Source organism: Malaclemys terrapin, chromosome 4, assembly GCF_027887155.1.
Source record: "Malaclemys terrapin pileata isolate rMalTer1 chromosome 4, rMalTer1.hap1, whole genome shotgun sequence".
NCBI classification, from domain to species: domain Eukaryota; kingdom Metazoa; phylum Chordata; order Testudines; family Emydidae; genus Malaclemys; species Malaclemys terrapin.
In genome coordinates, this window is record NC_071508.1 from 82,203,036 (window position 1) to 82,226,566 (window position 23,531).

A 23,531-nucleotide genomic window follows, 5' to 3' on the forward strand; every position below is an offset into this window, starting at 1 on the left:
TGTTGATAGCAGCAAATCGTACTGTTGTACTAGTCTGTGATTGCATACATACAGACACCACACTCATCAGGTAAAGTAGCTGCATGCTTGTGGCCAAGGGGAACAGGTCCTCCATCTCCAAAAAATATAGGCCTCTATATACAGCTAATAGAGCAGTTCCATAAATTCAGCCTTCAGAAGGATTGGTGTTACTGATGGGCAAATCTATCATATTCCATCCAGTAGAGGGAAGTGGAGATGCATACACATAGCAAGTATATCACAAACCATAACACTAGCGTGATCCCTACAGGGAGAGAGAGTGATGCACTACAGGCTTCTTTGTGTTCCAGGTGTCTGTCTGTCTCTGGGCTAGAGAATTCGTGTTATAGACTCATTTATGGTGGGAATGGATTTTTGTTGAGCAATTTATGATAATTTACCCACTGTAATAAAGCAGTCAGCGCCAATGTATGAGTGGCTAGTGTCTCTGAATATTCCTGTAAGGATAATTATACAATAAGATCATGGAAAATTGTCATACTAGATGAGTCCATCTAACTCAGGATACTATCTCTGACAGTGACCAATACCAGCTGCCTGAGAGTCAGATGCAAGGAACCCTGCAGTAGGCTGTTACAGATTAACCTGTTGCAATGAGATGTTCAGCCCACACCACCCCTGAAGGGATTAAAGTGGCTCAGAAGGGGCTAATTAACTGGAAGGCTGCACCTGGGGGAGACTGAGGCTTGATTGACAAGCACTAATTGAAGATGGGGCCCATCTAGACAGGAGTAGGTGTGGCTTGTATAAAGCTGGGAGTGGAGAGCAGAAGAGGGCTGCACTGTGAAAGTCTGTAGTCACTCTCTGGGCCTAGGGAAGAGAGAAGAATGAAACCTGTGGGTAAGGGAGAGAAAACAGAAGTCCTGGGATCCTGACACTTAGGGAATGGTTTACCCAAAGGGGTAGTGGAAAAGAGAGCCTGTAGATGGCAAAGTAGGAAGAAGCCCAGGGAAACATCAGCAGACAAGGTCTGCGCTGTTTGTAGGGTCCCTTGGCTGGAACCTGGAGTAGCAGGTGGGCCTGGGTTCCCCCACTGGGAAAGTGGCACAGTATTGAATGGGACGACAGCCTAGAATGGCACTTAGACGCCTAGTCCAGTGAAACTTTTCTGGAAGGGGAAAACTGTATAATGACCTGGCTGGAGGGCCAAGCCACAAAGCAGAAGCACTGCGACTCCTAGAGAGGAAGAGGGGCTGTGATGTGAGCGAGTGACAAGGAGAGAGCACCCTGAGTTCAGAGAGCGAGAGACACCATGGAGTGAGTGAGTGACAGAAAGGTGTGTCAGTCCAGGCAGAGCTAATTCCCCAGAGGCAGTCACATGCGGTTGCCCCAGCAGTGAGTTGAACCCTGTTACGTGTGCCCACAAGGAGCATTTATTTCTAACACAAATTAGTTAGAGGTTGGCTTACACTCTGAAGAATTAAAGTTTAGATGCTTTCCAAACTTGTTTTTTAAAATCCTTACTATTGTCACGTTGGATGTTCTTGTTATTCAAATTGTTAAACTGACTTTTATCATAATTATGTGGGTTTTTTTACACATTTCTTTGTTTTCTCCGGCTGCATGCATTCCTATTCTGTAGTCACTGCTGAGTGAGTGTTCCTGTCCTCTTTCTGGTATTGTGTATTCATACAATTACCAAACTTCCACTCAGACTCTTCTCCAGACTGAACATATGCTGAACCTTTCCTCAAAAATCTTTGTTCTCCAAATCTTTTATTATTTATCATGGAACCGAGGAGTGATAGTATCTACCTTGAGCCTCTACTTTTGTCTAGATCCTCTGACTATAGATCTGTATCCATAATTAGAAATACGGTACTGTGTGCCATTTTGGGCACCTTAGTACCAAAATATGTCACAACCAGGGAAGAGGTCTTTTCCCCCAGAACAAAGGTTAGTGGCTAGGAGAGAGAGAGATTGAGAGCTCTGCTTTGCTGGCTGTACCTTGTTGTTTCGGTCATAGCTGTCATGCAGCTGAAGATGTTTCCCCACTTTGCTTCCCAGGTCCATCCACTTTCCCTTGAACCATTTAACTGATGGTTTCTTCAGCATGCTGGCACCTGCGACTTTGCAAGTGAATGTGATGTTTCCACCTTGAAAGGGAGACAGGTTAAGATAAGGCTGTGAGTGATGTTTAGTATTTGTTAGATCTGTTAGATCGTTGCTATATATAGAGAGACAAAGGTAGTCGCTTAGCAGCTTACAAAAATCAAGTCTTTTACTCACCGACAGTCACTTCTCCATCCTGAGGCCGTGTCACAAAGAGACCAACAGGGTCCAGAGGCAGCTCTGGCTGAGCCTCAGGAGCTGGAGCTGGAGCTGGAACTGAAACAAATAACTGGATTTATTAACTCTGTCCATTTCAGCCTCTAATCTATACAGTGAATCCTTTACATCATTTCAATATTCTTCTCCACGCAGATATTTCCTATTTCTTCCATAGTTCCTTATTCCCACTTGGCTGGGGCTTATCACTTGTCTTCTTCCTCCAGGTCCTGTTTTACCCCACTATCAATGTTGGGATCCCTTGTCCCTATTCTTTCTTTCACTGGGTCAAGTAGGGCAGTGGTTCTCAACCAGGGGTACACAGAGGTCTTTGGGGGGCGGGGGGTACATCAACTCATTTAGATATTTGCCTAATTTTACAACAAGCTACATAAAAAGCAGTAGCAAAGTCAGTACAAACTAAAATTTTATACAACCATGATTGATTAGTGATCCCTCGATTCAAGGATGATCTCTACCATTGTCTACCGTACAGATAATGACTAGTTTATACTGCTCTATATACCATACACTGAAATGTAAGTACAGTATTTATATTCTAATTGATTTATAATAATATGGTAAAAGTGAGAAAGTAAGCAATTTTTCAATAATAGTTGCTGCGACACTTTTGTATTTTTATGTCTGATTTTTTTAAGCAAATAGTTTTTAAATTAGGTGAAACGTGGGGGTATACAAGACAAATCAGACTCTCGCAAGGGGTACAATAGTCTGGAAAGGTTGAGAGCCACTGGATTAGGGTTAGTCCTAGCATTTTTTTTTTTTTTTTTTAAACCTTCGGAACTCTTGCTGCATTCTGCTGGTTGTGTCTCTGCTGGTGTAGGTGACTCTGAGACCATTGGGGTACAAACAGCTTCAGTAGGAAGAACTGCCTCAGACTTTTCTGAAATGGAATGGAAAGCAAGGTTACAGAAAGCCATGTATTTCTGGGATGTACTTGAGAGTTGTGCAGAGGAGCATCTCTTCAGTGAGCCTTAGGAAATGCACAGGAAATTGGCTATTGTCTTGTAGAGCTTGGAAGGTGCACTGCCTTGGAAGGTACCAGCCTTATGAGGTTTCTAACCAGATAATAATAGCTTACCTTTGCCAAGCTTTGAGCTGGGATGGTTAAGAACCCTCTTCTCTCTCTCTCTCAATGGAGATGTTTGAATTTTTGCATTAAATGCCATAATTTTGACATATCAAATTTTAGATGTTTTGAAGAATTTTTCTACCTTTTGCTTCTGTGATGTACATAGAAACAGCAGTGATGAAAAAGTAACTTTTTAATTTATGAACTTTTAAAAACAATTTGCTGGTGTGTGAGATTCAGGCACCAGAGGGCAAATAAAAATAAACCTCACATTTATTATTATTATTAAAATCTCATTTTTATGGGCCCAGCTCATGATTTCTGAATGGTTGACTTTGCAATTCTGAATAAGCTAAAGTGGTTTAGGAGATACTACCATACCTGGCTCTTTGACCTTGAGGTCAAATTTGACCTTGGAACTCCCTGCAATTACAGCATATGTTGCATCATCCTCTCTTCCAATGTTATTGATAGTGAGTGAATGCTTGTTCCCCTCAGCCTTGATGATATACTTCTCGTTTTCAAACATTTCTGCTCCAGCTCGCTGCCATTTTACCTTGATGCCAGTCTTTTCAGTCTCTGCTTCAAACACAGCTGTGTCTCCTTCCACTACCTCTGTTGTCTTTGGCTTCTTGGTGAAAGCAGAAGCTAAAAAGAGAGAGGGTTCACCTGTTTGTTTCCTTGTAGGCAGACTTTGGCTTGGTCTACACTAAACCCCCAAATCGAACTAAGGTACGCAACTTCAGCTACGTGAATAACGTAGCTGAAGTCGACATACCTTAGTTCGAACTTACCGCCGTCCAGACGCGGCAGGCAGGCTCCCCCGTCGACTCCGCGTACTCCTCGCGGCGAGCAGGATTACCGGAGTCGACGGGGAGCACTTCTGAGTTCGATTTATCGCGTCCAGACTAGACGCGATAAATCGAACCCAGAAGTTCGATTGCCTGCCGCCGAACCAGCGCGGTAAGTATAGACAAGCCCTTTGTGTCTACAACAGCTTTTGTCTGCCTTCCCTCCCCCACAATCTACCTCCCATCTGCCTCTGCAAGATGTGAATATAACAGTTTCCACAACTGTGGAATGGTCAGACCAATTTAACAGGACTCTGCAAAGACTTCGCTTTAGATCTCAGTTAATTGATTCTGTATCTGTAATTGAGGTGTGAAATCTCCATATTGTCATGAAAGAATACATAATGGATTGAAAACTGTTCCCAAACTAAGGACCCTGCTTAAGTCGGAAACACTACCGGTCTTCCTGTACCTCTATTCAAACCAATATTTCTACAGTTGTGATTTTCTAATTCTTCCCCTTGGATGTGATGGTATGTATCATGATGATGCAGTACATACACATAAAGCTGTCTCCTTGAGTTTCCCATGCAGTTTTTTTTAGATACAGGATTCACATTCACATCCTGTCCTAATTGTTGCCTTAATTTGTGTTAAACAGATACTGCATTCCAGGGTAGCTTAATTTCATTGAGTGACGTGATTCCTGTATATATAGTGGTTAGTGGAGGTGAAAAGCACTATGGGTAAAATTTTCACAAATGCCTAAGCTCTTAGCCACTTCTGAGAATTTTGCACTGTCAGTGTAAGTGATTATTATTCTAACTGACTGCTTTGGTGTGAAATAATGCCTTAATACTGTGCAATGAGGAGAGCTGAGTGAGACCTCTTTCATCTCCTTCAGGTACATCTACACAGTGAGCAGCAACGAGTCTTAGAGTTCGGATTGACAGACTTGGGCTCACGGGACTCATGCTGCAGCGCTAAGAACAGTTGTGATGATTTTGCAGGTCAGGCTAGGCTATGAAGCCTAGGGAAAGGCTTCAGAGTCTGAGCACCAGCCCGAGCTGCAATGTCTACACAGCTCTTTTTTGTGCCATAGTGTGAGCTCAAGTCTGTTGACCCGGGCTTTGAGACTTGCCGCCACTTGCTGTATAGACAAACCTATAGAGGGCACACCAATGGTCCAAATAATCAGTGAGGTATAGTTTTATTTTTTCAAATTACACGAGCCTAGAACTCCAGTTAGTGGTGTTTTTTTTTTTTTTTTCCCAAATTGAAATAAATAAAAGTAAATAGTTCCATCTAGACAGATTTAAACATCAATTAATTTAAGAATTTGTTTTCATGCTAACATTTTGATGAACAAATATTTAAGTAGCAACTTTTTTCAGCCTTAAATTTCTCTCCTAAAATTTGATTTACAGTTGCTTACTCTCTGGAGATTATTCTTTGGTTACCTGTACAAACATCAGTCATTTAAAAAAAAAAATTAGGAATGTAAGTGTGACGGATTGGGTCACAGAAACCCCCTTGGGACTGCCACCTGGTGTGCTGGGACTACCTCTGAGCCCGTTTTTCCTGCCAGTGTGAGACTCCAGTACCTTGCCTTGTTTGACGCATGCCTGTTGCAAACACAGATGCAAGTCTGAACCGCGTCCCCCACAAGCTGCAGGCTTAATTGAAAACAGCTTAAGAAGTGCCCCTGTCTCCAGCAATCAGATGTCCAGCTCCTAATGGAGTCCAAACCCCAAATAAATTCATGTATAAAGCGTATACAGGGTAAACTCATAAATTATTCATCCTCTATAACACTGATTGAGAGAGATGCACATCTGTTTGTCCCCCACCCCCAAGTATTAATTAGTAAAAAGTGATTTTATTAAATACAAAAAGTAGGATTTAAGTGGTTCCAAGTAATAACAGACAGAACAAAGTAAACTACAAAGCAAAATAAATCAAAAATACACAAGTCTAAGCCTAATACAGAAAAAACTAAATGCAGGTAAATCTCACCCTCAGAGATGTTCCAACAAGCTTCTTTGACAAACTAGCCTCCTTCTAGTCTGGGCCCAATCCTTTCCCCTGGTACAGTCTTTGTTCCAGCTTAGGTGGTAGGTAGGGGATTTCTCATAACTGCTGCCCCATTTGTTCTGTTCCACCCCCTTATATAGCTTTTGCACAATGCAGGAATCATTTATCCCTCTTTGGGTTCCCACCCTTCCTTCTAGATGGAAAAGCCCCAGGTTAAAGATGGACTCCAGTTCAGGTGACATGATCACATGTCACTGTAAGACTTCATTACCCGCTTGCCAGCACATAGGTATACAGGAAGACTTACAAGTAAACAGAGTCATTACAACTGTGACAGATTCAGACCGGAGGAATATGAGAGTGATGGAAGGTAGGTATATCAGCCTTCAAAATGAGCAGGTCCCTGTTCCCTGGATAGCCAAACAAAGGCTACTCCTGGGCAATTAAGACACGTGATACCAATTAACCAATTAAGGCCATTAGGCTAATGGAGACAGCTGGAACCAATCAAGGTCCCACTTATACTGTTTAAAAGCTCTCCTTCCAGTGCCCTCTAGGGAGCTGAGTTGAAAGGAGCTGGAGGAGAGAAAGCATTGCTGAATCCTGAGGTAAGGGTGAAGCTAGGAAAAGGGGACCATGGCGGAAGTGGCCCAGGGAATCAAAGCAGCATCAGTGGTGGAGGGAAAGCCGCCAACAGCTGCTACCATTAGGGTCCCTGTGATGGAAACTGGAGTAGAGGGCGGGCCTGGGTTCCTCCCCCCATACTCTACAGAGATCCCCTGGAGAAGGGAAGCAGGACTTGGTCCAGGCAGGAGGCCGAACTGTGCCTACTGAGCTCTTCGGAGCAACAGAGACTGTTGGGTATTCTCCCTTCCCATCTCCCATATTGGCAGGTGATGAAAGTAACTCAATAGGCTGTGACTCTTGCCACTACACTGAGAAAGGGAGGTCACATTGGGGCCTTATCAAGTTTCTGAGGCCACTGAATCTGCCCAGAAGCGCAGGACTAGGGTGACCAGACAGCAAATGTGAAAATCGGGATGGAGTGGGGGGTAATAGGAGCCTATATAAGAAAAAGACCCAAAAATTGTGACTATCCCTACAAAATTGGGACATCTGGTTACCCTACGCGGGACCTACCAGTACAGGCTTGGAACTTTGTCACACAACCAATTGTCCTGGTTAATGGGAGCCATCAAGATTCCAAGCCACCATTAATGGCCCACACTTTGCATAATTACAATAGGACCTCAGAGTTATATTTCATATTTCTAGTTTCAGATACAAGAATGATACATTTATACAAATAGGATGACCACTCAGTAGATTATAAGCTTTGTAATACCTTACAAGAGACATTTTCCATGAAGCATATTCTAGTTACATTATAGTCACACTCATTAGCATATTTTCATAACATCATATGGAGTGCACAGTCACAGTAAGAATTTCTGTACTGTAGTAAACCAACACCATCTAGTTCAGTATCTATTCCCATTGCCATATCAGAAGACTAATGGTATATTTATTCAGTATATCACCTCTTGTTGTAGCAGAATAAACCAGTGGTTCATTTAGTCTTGCTATCTTTTCTTTGATAGTGGCCAATGCTCAAGCCTTCTCCAGCAGGATAAAACCACCCTAAAGTTAGGCCTTATAATTTTATCCCACCTATGTGCATTCAAATGTCTAATCTGTTATTGAAAGTTACTAAAACATTTGCCTACATAATACTCTGACACTATTTCTGCTAATTAATAACATGCTGTATCAAAAGTTTCCTTTACATGCCCCCTTATTTAAATTGGTGCTTTCCTCAGTGCTGAGAATTCAAGTAATAGTAAAGTGACTAAAATGAACAAGAGTAAGGGCAGATTATTCATTTTGGTTGATGTGCATACTTGATGGGCATGTCTGGAGCATGTACCATCTCCTGACTTGCCTTCTGAGGTGACTTCAACTCATTGGCATCCTGTCTCCTTATTTGGGAATGTGGAGTTTTATTGTGATTCAGAGTTATTACTTTGTGTTCATATTAGGGCACTAGTCAAATCTCTTGTCATTTGTTAATCTCCACAAAATTTACACGTATTTAAGAACACCGGCTATCAAGATTCTTGTTCCTACTTTGAATATTTTTTTTGTAAATCATTGTAGCACCTTTTTGTTGACTTTCCCCATTCATTGATCATGTGTTCATAATCAATTATAAATTCCATTGCCTATTTAATTTATATCCACTTCTGCAAATTTCATGTCTCTTTTTTGTTTTGTTTTGTGTCTTTGTTTGTTTGTTTGTTTTGCTCCAGCAGCTACCTTCACTTCCACATACACCTCAGTAAATCTGAGAACTAGCTTTAAACTTCTGATTCCACTTTTTAAATATGAGTGAACTGAAGTGTGAAATACTCTAAAATGTTTAGGTCATATTCATGCTTCACCATGCACTCTACTTCTTATAGCTGATCTATTGCTAGTAATATTATCTGTCCATTGTGCACCATCTAGATAGGTCTGCCAGGTTTTCTGCTGGCATACCTCATTTGACTTCAATGGAGTTACACCAGCAAAGAATTTGACCCATGCCCTTTGTTTAGTTATAATACTTTGCACTTCTATAGCACCTCCCCTTCCTCCCTCCTTGAAAGCAACTGCAAACAGTCGTTTTGCGCCCTTCTTTCCTGGGTTATCTGTGCAGACACCATAGCACGGCAAGCATGGAGCCCGCTCACCTGCACACTGCTTTTGTGAGCATTGTAAACACCTCACGTATTATCCTGCAGTATGGGCGGAGCCTAGCTAGGAGCTGCCAGCACAAGGACACAGACGTTCCTGAAAGCATGGGATGTGGCAGTTGAGATATCATGGTGGCATTGGGGCATGTGGATACAGTGGAACGCCAATTCTGGGCCCGGCAAACAAGCACAGACTGGTGGGACCGCATAGTTTTGCAGGTATGGGATGATTCCCAGTGGCTGCAAAACTTTCACATGCATAAGGGAACTTCCATGGAACTTTGCGAGTTGCTTTCCCCTGCCCTGATGCGCAGGAATACCAAGATGAGACCTGCCCTGAAAGTTGAGAAGTGAGTGGCGATAGCCTGGTGGAAGCTTGCAAAGCCTGACTGCTACCAATCAGTCGGTAATCAATTCGGAATGGGCAAATCTACCATGGGGGTTGCAGTGATCTAAGTAGCCAAGGCAATCTATAACCTTCTGCTAACAAGCGTAGTGACTCTTGGAAATGTGCAGGTCATAATGGATGGCTTTGCTGCAATGAGGTTCCCTAACTGTGGTGGGGAGATAGGGATATGCATTCCACATATCTTGGCACTGGACCACCTTGCCAAAGAGTACATAAACGACAAGGGGTACTTCTCAATGGTGTTGCAAGCACTGGTGGATCACAAGGGCCATTTCACCGACATCAAAGTGGGCTGGTCAGGAAAGGTGCATGACACTTGCATCTTTCAGAACTCTAGGCTGTTCGAAAAGCTGCAAGAAGGGACTTTCTTCCCAGACCAGAAAATTACCTTTGGGGATGTTGAAATGCCAATAGTTATCCTTGGGGACCCAGCCTACCTCTTGCTCCCATGGCTCATGAAGCTTAGACAGAGTAAGGAGCAGTTCAACTATAGGCTGAGCAAGTGTAGAATGGTGGTAGAATGTGCCTTTGGGTGTTTAAAAGGGCGCTGGGGCTGTTTGTTGAGCAGGTCAGACCTCAGCAAAAGCAATATTCCCATTGTTATTGCTGCTTGTTGAGCAGATATCTCTGTGAGAGTAAGGGAGAGACGTTTATGGTGGGGTGGGAGGTTGAGGTAAATCACCTAGTGACCAATTTTGAACAGCCAGACACCAGGGCAATAAAAAGAGCACACTGAGGCTCACTGCGCATCAGAGAGCCTTTGAAAAACAGTTTAATGACTGACCAGGCAACGGTGTGACAGTTGTGTGTGTTTGTCCTTGATGCAAAGCCACCCCCTTTGGTGAATGTACTTCCCTGTAAGCCAATCCCCCTCTGCCCCTTTGACCACAGCTGGCACAGGAAATAGTCACTATTGTTCTGAATCCATTCGTTCTTAAAAAAAAAACTTGAGATCACTGGTAATGCTGATTAGTAAAAAGTAGCCTGGGTGGGGTGGGGGAGGAGGGAAAGACAAGGTCACATTGCTTATTGTAGCCACACTACAAATCAAAGCTGTTTGAATGACAGCCTGTTGTTGCTTGAGCCATCCCCTGGAGTTGAGTGGCTGGGTGCCCAGAGCCTCCGCCACCCCCGCGTTCTTGGGTGTCTGGGTGAGGAGGATATGGAACTTGGTGAGGAGGGCAGGCGGTTACACAATGGATGCAGCAGGGTTCTGAACTCTAGTTGCCTTTCCTGCCGCTCCACCAGATGCCTCATCATGTCCATTTGCTCCTCTATTAGCCTCAGCATCTCCTCCTGCGTATTCCGATCACGCTCACTGTATGCTTTCCTGGCCTCTGCCATCGAATGTCTCCATGCATTCAGCTGTGCCCTCTCAGTGCGGGAGGACTGCATGAGCTCTGAAAACGTCATCGCGAGTGCATTTTTTTTCGCTTTCTAATCTGCGATAACTTCAGGGATGGAGTTGATATGGGGAGCATAGAAACATTTGCAGCTGCAGGGGGCGGTAAAGGGAGAGTAGAATTTAAGAAGATACATTTCTGAGAACAAAAGGGAGACTCACAGTGAATCAAGCAATTCACAGTAGACAGCACATGTGTTTTAGGTACAAGGTCGTATTTTGCCTTTTATATTGAGTGTCTGCTGCTATGGTGACACATCACACACAGCAACTGGGCAACAGAATTTCGGTTTCCAGGCAGCCATGGTAAGCCAAAGGCCACACAAGGTTGGCTTCTTCCACGTTCATAACATGTGAGAATGGTTTTAAACTGCAGCGCCCTCCTTTCCCGTGGCAACCAATGCTGATTGGGTTTGCTGTTTAAAAGGAGGGGCTGCGGTTGCAATTTAAAATAAGGGGCTGCGGTTTTGGGGTGGATGTGCAGCACGCCCCTCCCCCTCCCTCCATGTGGCTTTTCTCCGGGATGATCCCTCTTAGGCAAGCATAAACAGCCCAGCATGACCGAGGTCTAATGGGTCAGGGATCACCAAACAGTGGGTATTACTGTTCCCTTACAAAAAGTCCCCTATTTCAACCAGGTGACCATGAATATCACTCTCCTGAGGCTGACACAGAAAGATAAAGACCAAATGTTGCCTGAATACAACCAAAACCCGGGACCTTTCATTGCCATGCTTTGTGCTGCAATGATTCCAGACTACTTGCTATTGGCTTGGCGTGGTAAAGTGTCCTACCATGGAGGATGAAATAAGGCAGCCCTCCCCAGAAACTTTCTGCAAAGGCTTTCAGAGTACCTCCAGGAGAGCTTAATGGCGATATCCCTGGAGGATTCCCTCTCCATCCCCAGACACGTTAACAGACTTTTCCAATAGCTGTACTGGCCACAAATGCATCCCAATTGTTCAGGACAAATCAAACACTAAACACAATTGCTTTTAACCCCTGTAGTGTAGTTACAAATCTGCACTCACTAGAAGTGCCTTCTCCGCCTTCAGGGACCAGGAACAATTTGCCCTGGGAGGGTATTTGCTCCAGGATGAGGAAAAGGTCCTGGCTGCAGGGGAGAATGGATTCTCTGTTTGCCTGCTGCGCATTCTCCTCCTCCTCCTCTTCCTCATCTACAAAATCCTCTTCCATGTTGTGTGAGGCTGCCACCTTGCAGGTGTCCACGGACAGTGGTGGGGAAGTGGTAGGGTCCCCCCTTAGAATGGCATGCAGCTGATCATAGAAGTAGCATGTCTGGGGCTCTAACCTGGAGCGACTATTTGCCTCCTTTGTCTTTTGGTAGGCTTGCCTGAGCTCCTTAATTTTCACACAGCATTGCTGTGCATCCATGTTGTAGCCTCTCTCCACCATGCCCTGTGCAATTTTGGCATATATATATACGCATTTCATCTGCTAGATTGGAGTTCTGACTGTACAGATTCTTCTCCCCATACATCAATCAAATCCAATGGCTCCCATTCACTCCATACTGGAGCTCGTTTACAATTCTGGGACTGCATGGTCACCCCTTCTGCTGAGTTCGCCACGCTGACCAAACAGGAAATAAAGTTCCCGGTGCTTTTTCTGTGTACCTGGCTAGTGCATCAGAGTTGAAAGTGCTGTCCAGAGTGGTGACATTGGAGCACTCTGGGATACCATTGAATTTCACAGCGCTGCGTCTACAGTACCCCAAATTCGATCCAGGAAGGTTGATTTTAGCGCTACTCCCCTCATCAGGGAGGATTACAGCAGTCGATTTTAAGAACCCTTTAGGTCAATGGAACGGGGTTGGTTGTGTAGATGCATTCCTTATAAAATCAACCTAACTGCTAAATTCGACCTAACCTTGCAGTGTAGACCAGGCCTTAGACATTTTTGTAAAAGTTCCATCATTATCACTCATCCCATTAGCCACAGGAGAATTCATAAATATATTAATTACTTAACACTATGGCTTGTAAAGGTTTCAACCTACAAGTAGCAACATTTCAGGACATGCATCCCTGACAAGACTGTCTGATCGATTGCAGACACTGCAAGAGGATTATGTTTCTTACATTTACATTAGACAACTCAATAAAAATAAATTGCTAGCCAGAACTATATTTCCACTGATAACTTCTTCTCCATCACATCAATCTCTTGTTTCCTTTCTTAGCACTAAATACACATGTAAGGGTTTATGAGCAACTCTGTCTCTGAACCTTCCTGCTAAAGGCCTTTAAAGTCAATGGAAATATTCCCACTGAAGAAAAATGGGTGTTGGATTCACCCAAAAGCTCACCTGACAAACTGGTTTTGCAAAACTACTTTCCTGAGGCTGGATGCTCCTATGTAAAGAAGATTCAGGTAAGATTCAGAAATTTCAGGTTCCCTATCCAGCTCCTGGGAAGCAGCGACCTCTAGCTCCACATGCTGCCTCCGCTTCGCCCTAAGCCCTGGTTCTGCAGCTCCTATTGGCTGAGAGCCATGGCCAATGGGAGCTGCGGGGGCGGTGCCTGTGGGCGGAAGTAGCACGTGGAGCTAGGAGCTGAGGGAGGGGAGTTCCTGTCACTCTTCCAGGGAGCTCCCCCCAGGTAAGCGCCGCCCCCAATCCCAAGCCCTGGGCCCTCCCACACCCAAACTCCTGCTGGTGGGAGGGGGCCTGAGACTGCCCCAGCAGCAGCCAGTGCAACTGGCCTAGGGGCTGCACGAGCTGCTCAGGCGGCTCCTGGGCCAGCAGCACGGGCTGCTGCGGAAGTCACGGAATTGTGACAAACATGGAGCCTTAATAATAGATAATACTTAGTCCTGCCATGAGTGCAGGGAACTGGACTAGATGAGCTCTCGAGGTCCCTTCCAGTTCTATGATTCTATGCAACTTTTGAAAAAACAACTGTAATGTTTTGTTCAGAGTTATGAACAACCTCCAAACCTCCATTCCCGAGGTGTTCGTAACTCTGAGGTTCTACTGCACCTTAATATTTTCCCCTACTGTCTGCATACACCCACACACCCCAGTACACCTATTGATTCTATTCTCTTCTGCACACAATCCTATTAGCCTAATCCATCTCCCTGCCAGCTCAAAACATCCTTAGCCCCCATCAGCTCAACCTTCTCACCCCCATCCCTCACCCACACTTAAGCTGAGAATCCTTCTTCTGCCTACTCTCAACCACTTGACACATCAAAACCAGGGGACTGGCCTAGATGACCTAACAAGGTCCCTGCCAGTCTTACATTTCTATGGTTCTCAACACTGAAGTCTCCCCTATCGGACACTCCCATGCTCACAATATGCCTCTCCCATACCATCCCTCACCAGGGCAGACCTGCCAAATGACATGCGTTTGTGTGACATTCATAAACGCAAGCTGCCTCTCAAGCATTCGTGCAACTCTGACCTCATCACACATTCAGGAGGGCTTGGGCTATACTTCAGGCTGGCTGCCACCAGGAGCCACTGTAGCACCTGCTGAAGAAGCAGCTAGGTGGCCTCTGACACCCCTTCTAGCCCCTCTCTACCCCCTGTCAGCTCTCCGCCACATGGAGCAGCAGAGAGGCAAGGAGGCAGCCTCACAGGCAGGGGCAAGGAGGCACTACAGGAGGAGGGAAAGGGGGAAACAGGAGCTATTGAAGATGATGCATGACAGGTGCTGCTGAAGGGGACAGAGATGACAAGCTGTTGTGGGGGACGAGGTAGAGGCAGGGGGCTGATAAAAGGAAAAACTAAATACCACCATTCTGTACCAACCTTCTCAGCAACTGCAACCCCATCACACTTCCCTGGTCATGTCTGGCTCCCTACAAGCCTTCCCACCTCATCTCTTTTGAGAAGAGCAAAGAATAAGGTCCTTTCTGCCCATTGCCTTTTCCCACTGGTCAGGGATTACCCTGTGAGAGAAATGTGATGCCACTCCAGTATCCTTCATCAGCACTAAATCCATACAGATGCCAAAACTGATGTTCATGGCTATATCCAAATTAATTCCAATTATGCAAATTAGCAAGTTAAAAATTGTATGAAATGTCACACATAGAGGTGTGTACTATTTTGCTCAAAATCCCACTCCAAAAGAGCGAGGAAGCAAGGAGCCTGTGATCTGAAATAGCCCCACAAAAGATGTGCTGTGACTCCTCCCTTTCCTGCTTCCAGTCTATTTGCTGCAGGAGCAAGGGTCCTGTAGTGGCAGCCAGCTGTACTGTATACTCCAGGCGCTCCAGCCCCATCAGGAGTCCCCCAGTAGCTGGAGATGGGACTGTATGGCATCACAATGCTATACAGTTATTGGTGGGCATTAGCTCTATTAGCTCCCGATGACCAGCTGCCCCCGGTCAGAGTTCCAGAGCCAGGCTGCAGAGTTTGGTTTCAAGAGTACTTTAGGGAATGGCAGAATAACTTTGTTAGGATGCTGAGAAAATATGAAGCATGCAATGAGGTAGCAGGACAAATTTCTCTAGAAGTAAATTATTTAAGCACTAATAAATCATTTCTTTCATCATTTTTTGCCCCTGACAAGTCATGAGTTTAGGATTCTGTGGGTATGTCTACATTGCAATAAAAGACCCATGGCTGGCCCATGTCAGGTGACTCGGGCTTGCAGGGGATTTGGGCTGCGGGGTTATAAAATCGCAGTGTACTTGCTCTGTCTCGGACTAGAGCCTGGGCTCTAGGACCCCATGCAGGGGGAGGCTCCATCCTGAGTCCGTACATCTACATTGCAATATTGTAGCCCCATGAGCCTGAGCCAGCTGACCCAGGCTAGCCATGGGTGTTTTATTGCAGTGTAGACATACCTTGTGTTTCTTCTGCAAGAAGAGCAATTCCTGTTTGCTTCAAATGTTGATAGGTGTTCTCCATTCTTGCCAGGAAAGTATCTCTTTAATCATAAAGAGATATTATATATGAAAAAAACTGTAAAATTTGGTTGCAATTTAAGTTGTCACCTATATTCTGTGAATAATTTGGCACAAGTATTAAGGGGAAAAACCATACCCTACAACTCCTGGATTTTTAAGTAATGTACAGAAGAGCATATACAGAGAGCTGGCTGTATTTTAAAGAATCCTTATTGAGGTTGCAGGAACAAATCCATCCCGATATGTAGTAAGAATAATAAATATGGCAGGTGACCAGCTTGGCTTAACAGTGAAATCCTTGCTGATCTTAAACACAAAAAAGACGCTTACAAGAAGTGGAAGATTGGACAAATGACCAAGTAGGAGTATAAAAATATTGCTCAGGCATGCAGGAGTGAAATCAGGAAGGCCAAATCACACTTGGAGTTGCAGCTAGCAAGAGATGTTAAGAGTAACAAGAAGGGTTTCTTCAGGTATGTTAACAACAAGAAGAAAGTCAAGGAAAGTGTGGCCCCTTACTGAATGAGGGAGGCAACCTAGTGACAGAGGATGTGGAAAAAGCTAATGTACTCAATGCTTTTTTTGCCTCTGTCTTCATGAACAAGGTCAGCTCCCAGACTACTGCACTGGGCAGCACAGCATGGGAAGGAGGTGACCAGCTCTCTGTGGAGAAAGAAGTGGTTCAGGACTATTATGATTCTATGCATGTTCCAACGTGTAGTGCAGAAGAGGCATAGCCCACACAGAAGAGATTTTAAACTTGATGGGGGATTTTTTGTTTATTTTTAGATTCCTTCTTCACCCCTGGAGTTGTAAGTTCTCACTCAATGAGGCCCCTCCCCCACTATGCTGTTGATGTCATGTCATCACCAAGCCCTGTTAGATAAAAGAGGTCAGCCTATGAAAGAAAGGGAGTGTGGTAGGGTTTGTACCACACACAGGCCGTGAAAGGGGTAACCTGGGCCTGAGAGGCCAATTAACATAATAAGCTGCCCTCTGAGGTTGAGCTAGGAATAATTAGAGATGAAGCCAGCTAGAGAAGGAGCTGGATAGTTAGTACAAAAAGCAGGAAGTTTAGCACAGGAGAGGTCTGGAGCGTGAAATTCTGTAGCTGCTCCCTGGGATGAGTAAGTAGTGAAACCAGGAGGGTCAAGGAGGAAGTCCAGGCAGAGAGTAAGCCCTGGTATCTTCTCCTGAACAGAGAATTCTGGTAAGAGGCCAGGAAAAAGATGAATCAGCCACTGTGGGGTAGTGCAGGCTCCAATGGTAAACCCTGATAAAAGGGCATAATCTGGATTTTTAAGGAGAGTGTCCTGGGCAGTGGTTGGGGGGGCAGGGGCACAGCAAGGGGAACTTAATAGGCATGGAGGGCCAATCCTGAGGAAGATAAAAATTTGTTTGAGTTTGTACTTTTGGTTTGAGTTTGTCAGAGGATTCCAAGGAGGGCCCTGAGAGCCGAGGTCCCTGAAAGGATTAACCTGGAGAGGCTCTGAATAGGAAGAAGTCCTGGGAGGCTGTAGCTAGGAGTTGGATGGAGCTTTTCCGTGGCTGCTGGTTATAGGGTCCCTGGGCTGGAACTGAGTGTAATGGGTGGGTTGGGTTCCTGTTTTAGCTACTGGCAAGATGATATGAGCCCAGAGAAGGGGACAGGGATGATAGAGAGGTGTCAGAGACGGGACTGAGGACAACAGTGCCTGGAGTTGGTGCTGAAGGTCTTGTTTTTACATCATTGAACTGTTTGTGGGATTTTATTACACTGGAAGGTGTGGACTTAAAATCATGACTAAGCCAGAGGGCTGAGTCATGGGAAAAGGTGGACCAGCTGAGGGCTAGGGTGGCTACTGTCAAGGGGTGCTAGATGGGGAGAGAGCTGCCAGACCTGGCCACAAGGAGTTCTTTAGTAGTGAGTTTTAAAACAACTACTACACATATAGCTCACTGGAATAAAAAAGTGACTGTATACTATATACTAAAAGAATGGCACATAGCCTGCAGTAAGCAGACTGGAAGCTCCACTAGAGCTTTGTGATGGGAATGAGCAGAAAATGCAGAAAACATGAAGTTTGTAAAATCAAAATCACAAAATTAGGAAATACCAAAAATTAGGGTTTCTCCTGCAGTGCTAAATTGGCCTTATTGCAGATCCTGTATATCTATGGTAAAATGATTACATGTGCAACAAAGCCCAGTTAACATTTCAGAAAAAAATATTAACTTTAAAAATTCCTGAATAGTTCAAGGCTTGATGTTGCAGCTTTAATGTTACAGTTAATACTAGTTCTTTGCATTTCCTTTCCCCCCTCTTCTTTCCTTTAAGATAAGAACTGGAGCAGTTAAGTTTGTGCAGGTTAAAAGCTCCACAAACTTTAGCAAGGGGCATGTAAATTCCTAGCTCTTGAACTGTATGAAGGAGCTATAAATTCCTTAGTCAGAGCTAAGTGGCTTCTTGCACATACAGGCTTAACCATTACTTGATCAAAGCTATAAAGCCTCTCAAACTTATTTTCCTCTATTTCAGAAACGGAGATTGCTCATGTTAATAGAATTTACAAAGGACTGGAAGTAATCACACTTGCTTTGTGACCTTGGGCATTCAACCTGTCTGTGCCTCCAAAATCCCATCTGTAAAATGGGGACAATGATTAAACTTCAGAGCTACAAAAGAAAAGGTGATGTAAATTATTTATTTGTATTACATAGCATACTGGAGCCCATGAACCAGGACCCCATTGTGCTAGGCACTATGCAAGCATAGCCCCAAACAGTTTATAATCTACATAAGGGTTTACAAGCTATGTCTTATGTAGTAGCTATAGCTTCTCCATGCTTAAAGCTGCAATCAGGTTCTATTATAAACCTTGGCCAACATTTTCTAATCTAGGTCTCTAACTCTATACTTCTCAATCTATATTTAGGTAACTAAATATAAATGGCCAGGTTTCAGAAGTGCTCAACATTCCTAGACTCTCTCTTCCATATTTAACAAAGTGCATATTTCTTTAAAGGTCTTTTTACATGACAAGTTTGATGTATCAAAGTTCAACTGTTATTCTCACAAACATTTGAGAGGTGGCAAGAATGCTTGTGGTGGTGTGTTAATTTGCTTCTGACAGGCTCATAACATCCCTTTGGCTGTTTAAGTTTAAACTTTTCATATTTGGTCTCTGCTCAAAGATAGAATTTTTTGAAAAGTGCAACTTGACTACAAAAGATGAAAGTCAAAGTTCTGAGCATACATACAAATGTGTTAAAATGGAAACTGTTTTGCACTCTTTAGTAGGTACAACAGCTATAAAGTGATAGTGTGGTATAAGGGTTTATCTGTGTAGGTATTTAATACCAAGGTGATGAACATGGTATAGAGCCTAGTTCTAATTGATACTGCATATAAGTATAAAAATTTCATGCTACATCACAAGATACTCTTAAAATCTAGCATAGATAAAATAATCTTTGCAAATGCTTAGAATCTGTAAATTTGCTTACTACTGTATTTTCAACCCTATACCCAGAAAGTCAGGATGCCTTAATTACCATGGGATTAGATACTCAGCTGGTGTAAATTGACATAGCTCCATTGATTTCAATGGAGCATTACCAGTTGAGGATGTGTCCCCGTGAATGTACATGTATCTGAATGACAAAGATTAGTACTACTAATCTTATTAAATGTCTACAAATGATGGTAACGATTATTTATAAGGCTCTTGTAATATCATGATCTGAGATGTTATAACTTCGCTGGGCTAGAAATAAATGCAGTATGTATATCAATGGAAAAGCTGGAATCTTAGCTTTCTAGTGGGTTCCAAATAAGCTTCTAGCCACGACAAGTCATGAGATGATAAAACTGTTACTGACTATGTGTAAAATCCTGGATAAAAGTCCAGTGTAACTTTTGCTTCCTCTCCTCACCACCCCACCGCATCCTGTTTTTATCTTTCCCATATAAGGAAGAAAAGGAGGAAACATTTTTTATGATTGATTTGCTTTTATAAAAAGATTGGCAACTGTTTCAAAGAGTTGCAGCTATCAAAGGCTTGTTGCATGTATGCATATGCATTATCACAGGGAGATTCTAAATCAGTTATTACTATGATTCTAGCAATAATATCTCAAATCAATATTAAATAACTAGCCCTGAAAGAGCACTTTGACTGTTTATTGAACTATGGAGAAAAAGACCTTTATTAGAATATACTTGCATTTAATGGAATAAAGTGCCTGTCTCACTTTCAAGAAATCAGTTCCATGTTTGTTTAAAGCATTTAGGTCTGAATTCTATAGATCCTGACCATAATCAATGTTTAAGAGGTTGCTCAAACTGGAAATCACCACAGAAGTCGTCAATGCTTTTGGAGAGAATAACCCCTCTTCAGTCCTTTGTTTTGTGAAGAAATTGAATGATGCCTCATAGAATCACTGGCAATCATGTATTTTATTGAATAATTAGAAATAAGGGAAAAAATACCAGAAAACATCAAGATATAGTGTTTCGGGATGTTTTTGTTCATGATGAAGAGGCTCTTACTGAGCTGGTTTGAGTATAAGCCCTCTGAATATTCTGTCTGCCAGGCACTTCCCTTGGTCTGGACACATGACCTTATTTATGAGGCCTGGGTCTCTAGAATTCTTTAGTGTAATAAGTGCCAGAGGCAGTAAATGTGGCTGCACAGAGGACATAACATAGCAAATGTTTCAACCAAAAGTGCTTCTTAATGTATCTAGGTTTGAACAAGTAGGGAATATTTCTTCTCTGTCCACCCTAACAGTATATTGCTAAGAAACTGAACAGCCATCAAGCTGTACACAAGCCTCCAATAGCTTAAAATAAACACTAAACAGCTGCTATTGACTATCCCTGAAAAATGTGTGCTTGTAAAAAGTCACATGTATGTGAGTGATTCTGATCTGAATCACTTCCATTTTACACAAGTCTCACTGAGAGCAGATTCTGCCCTTAAGTGTAAATGCTCAGACTTAGTATAATTTTCTATTTTTGCATGTTCCTATACACAATGTTCAAACATCCATAACTAACTTTCAGCCCCTTCTTTGAAGTTAGTTGTGGACATACAGTGTTCTCATGGGCAGATGCCCTCTAAATTCTCTCCACTCAACTCTGCCTTACGGGTGGTGTATCTTCCTTCACAAGTTTCTTGTAACTTGCACCCTCTCCCCACACCTCTCATAGCTCTCCTCTTTCAACATAGGCAGGTGGCTTGTGACTAGCTTCTTGATTCCAAATATTAAATAATCAAGGGAATAATTAGGAATGTCCTATATCTGTTTTGTTCTGCGTGCTTCCTTTCTGCAAGTGTGGGAGTGGGAGGGGAGTGCTAAGCTGCCTCCCTGATGTTGGTAGACTGCTCTGACCTATTTCAATAGAGGAGAAGTTATCTTCTGGCTCACTGGAGTGGGGAGGAGAGGAAAGGGAACTACCTAGAGAGATTGCAGAAGCTCCTTCACTGGGGGTTTTCAAAAGGAGGCTGGATAGCCATCTGTCTTGGATGGTTTACACAGCAAATCCTGCATCTTGGCAGGGGGTTAAACTATATGACCTTTGCGGTCCCTGCTAACCCTGTGATTCTATGTATAAACCCCTCAGAGTTCCCTGTTTCCCTTGAGCTATAGTGTGCCTGCCTGCCTGCCTGTCTTTCTGAGAGAGAGATCAAAATGTGAACCAGCTGCCATGAACTTTGTCTTTACGCTGAGATTTTATGCCCAAAAATTCTACCACAGGCTGTTGCTTATTGTCTGGAAAATACCCAGGAGAAGGACTGTGAGCTACTTTCACTCCCCTGATGGTGCCAAGGAGAAGAAGTGAAAGGAATTTCAATGGAACAGTTTAATTTTTGTCCTTTTCCCTCAGCCAAAGCTTCTGGAGCTAATTACTTGGGTGGGAGTTTCTGAGTGAACTTATCCCTCATCTCCCTGTGAGCTCGCTGAATCCATCTCTTTCTTTTGTTTATTAACTTTTTACAAACTGTCACTTTTAGTTTTTTCTCTACTTTGTTTCTCTGATATAGGGACAGTTGCTCTGCTTGGCAGTCACTCTCTCAGCCAGGCTACATTCAGTTTCTCTCTCTCTCTCTCTCTCTCTCTCAGTTGTTGTCCTTACCTGTTTTCTTTGCAGGCTCTGGCATCTTGATTTTGTCTTTCTTGAAGCTCCCAGTGGTGCCTCGAAGCCAGGGTCTGAGCTGAACTGGAATGAGACTGCAGGACTTTTGAGACCCCTTAAAAAACACTGGCTGGAAGTCCCCATCCTGCTCCTCCCCTTTGATTCCCCCACTCTTGTCACCAGCGGCACCTTATCAACAGCAGGGCACATTTGACAGAATACATCAGCCAGGATAAATATAGCCAAGTCCTGGAGCCAGACAGTTCAAACCACCCAAGAATGGACACTTCAGTTTTGTTGGGAGGCTGGTACAAACCCAATGCACAGAATTATGCTCCTCTGTCTGCTTCTCCACATCACATGCATACATCTTTCTTTCCCCACATATGTTCTAGTCCCCAGTTGGATATGTGCCATGTCAAGAAATCTGACATTGTCCATGTTTCTAGCAGTCATTTAAACTAGATATGACAATGAATAGTTCCATATACCAGTTCTGTAATTATCTGTGCATCTGTTTATATTATCTGTCCTATTTCAGTCCTTGTCAGTCTTGAACAACTTCTCAAACAAGAACTTCATTCTCATTCCTTCTTTATTATTGAATGTAGTGTCATTAGAGCTGAGTATGACTCTTCACGGAGAAACACATTTCTCCAGAGACTGAGAGATTTCTGACATTTACAGTCAAAAGTGGCAAGCACTACACTAGCTTCAACTTTCCCTCACCCCTGTAACACAAATCTGTTGGAAGCTGGAAAATCCTTTTTTTTTTTTTTTTTTTTTTTTTTTTTTCTTTTAACTTGAGCACCATTTCAATAAGATCCAGATGTGGGCAAGATGCATCCTAACTTTCAAATTCAGCTGAACCCTGTCAAGAAGTTCATGCAGATCCTCCCCAGAAAATTTCTCTGATGCTGCCCTTTGGTGCATCAAACATTGTCATTTATTTACTTGTATTTTTAGTAAAGTAAAACTAACAATTGTGGCCAATGGAATTCCTGATCACTTTTTTTCTTCTTCTTAATGATTTAAGCATTTACCTCTATCATAGGGAAGAGGATTTTTCCCTCTTCTTTCCTGAGCTGTTTTTGGACTATGTATTCACTTAGTGAGATCAGATCTAATGCCAGAAACTGGTTTTATTCCCATTTGTGCATTCTGTCAATGTTTTACTTCACCCAAGACTCCAGTTGACTAAATTCCCCATGTGATAGGAAGAGGCATTAACTTAAGTCGTCAGAGTACCTGCTGAAAGAAAGCACAGAAATTAACCAGGACCCATTAGGTTGTACACCCCTGTGTCTCCCAGATGTCAGCACCACACCAATCCAGCTGTTTCCTGAAAACAGTTTTTTTTATGAGGAAAATTAGCCAACTAAAAGCCACATTGGCTATATGTAAATTCCACATGGTCCCCATCAGACCCTCTGAAATCAAGTATTCTGCACCATGGAGGTCATTTCCTCTCTGAGAGTGTTTTATTGAAAGAGTATTCACTGATGCACTTAGGCCTTTGATCCAGTAAAGCACTTAATCGTGTGTTTAAGTGCTTTGCTAGATCTTGGCCTTAGGCCTGTTCAGCCATACAGATTTGTTTACCACCAACAAAAATCTCACACTTGTATTAATATCAACTAAAAACCATATAAATGAAAATAAATCTGTAAATGTAGATTGAGATGGAATGTATTTATGTATAAATTTAGGAATTGCCACACTGGATCAGACCCAATGTTCCTCTAATCC

The 23,531-nt window shown here is 43.3% G+C and overlaps 1 protein-coding gene and 1 long non-coding RNA gene across 2 annotated transcripts in view; one reads left to right on the plus strand and one right to left on the minus strand.

Moving 5' to 3' along the window:
- The window catches only part of LOC128836336 (uncharacterized), a 41,590-nt gene extending 23,267 nt beyond the window's left edge, over positions 1 to 18,323 (plus strand). The window contains exons 2-3 of the long non-coding RNA XR_008444765.1: positions 12,978 to 13,168; positions 18,180 to 18,323. This is a non-coding gene — a long non-coding RNA (uncharacterized LOC128836336). The remainder of the gene's footprint in view (positions 1 to 12,977; positions 13,169 to 18,179) is intronic.
- The window catches only part of MYBPC3 (myosin binding protein C3), a 122,407-nt gene extending 100,510 nt beyond the window's left edge, over positions 1 to 21,897 (minus strand). The window contains exons 1-5 of the mRNA XM_054026533.1: positions 21,783 to 21,897; positions 3,785 to 4,051; positions 3,107 to 3,214; positions 2,272 to 2,364; positions 1,990 to 2,138 (exon numbers count right to left, since the gene is read on the minus strand). Coding sequence (XP_053882508.1) covers positions 1,990 to 2,138; positions 2,272 to 2,364; positions 3,107 to 3,214; positions 3,785 to 4,051; positions 21,783 to 21,807 — 642 coding nt within the window. The 5' untranslated portion in view covers positions 21,808 to 21,897. The remainder of the gene's footprint in view (positions 1 to 1,989; positions 2,139 to 2,271; positions 2,365 to 3,106; positions 3,215 to 3,784; positions 4,052 to 21,782) is intronic.
- Positions 21,898 to 23,531: the final 1,634 nt, after the last annotated feature.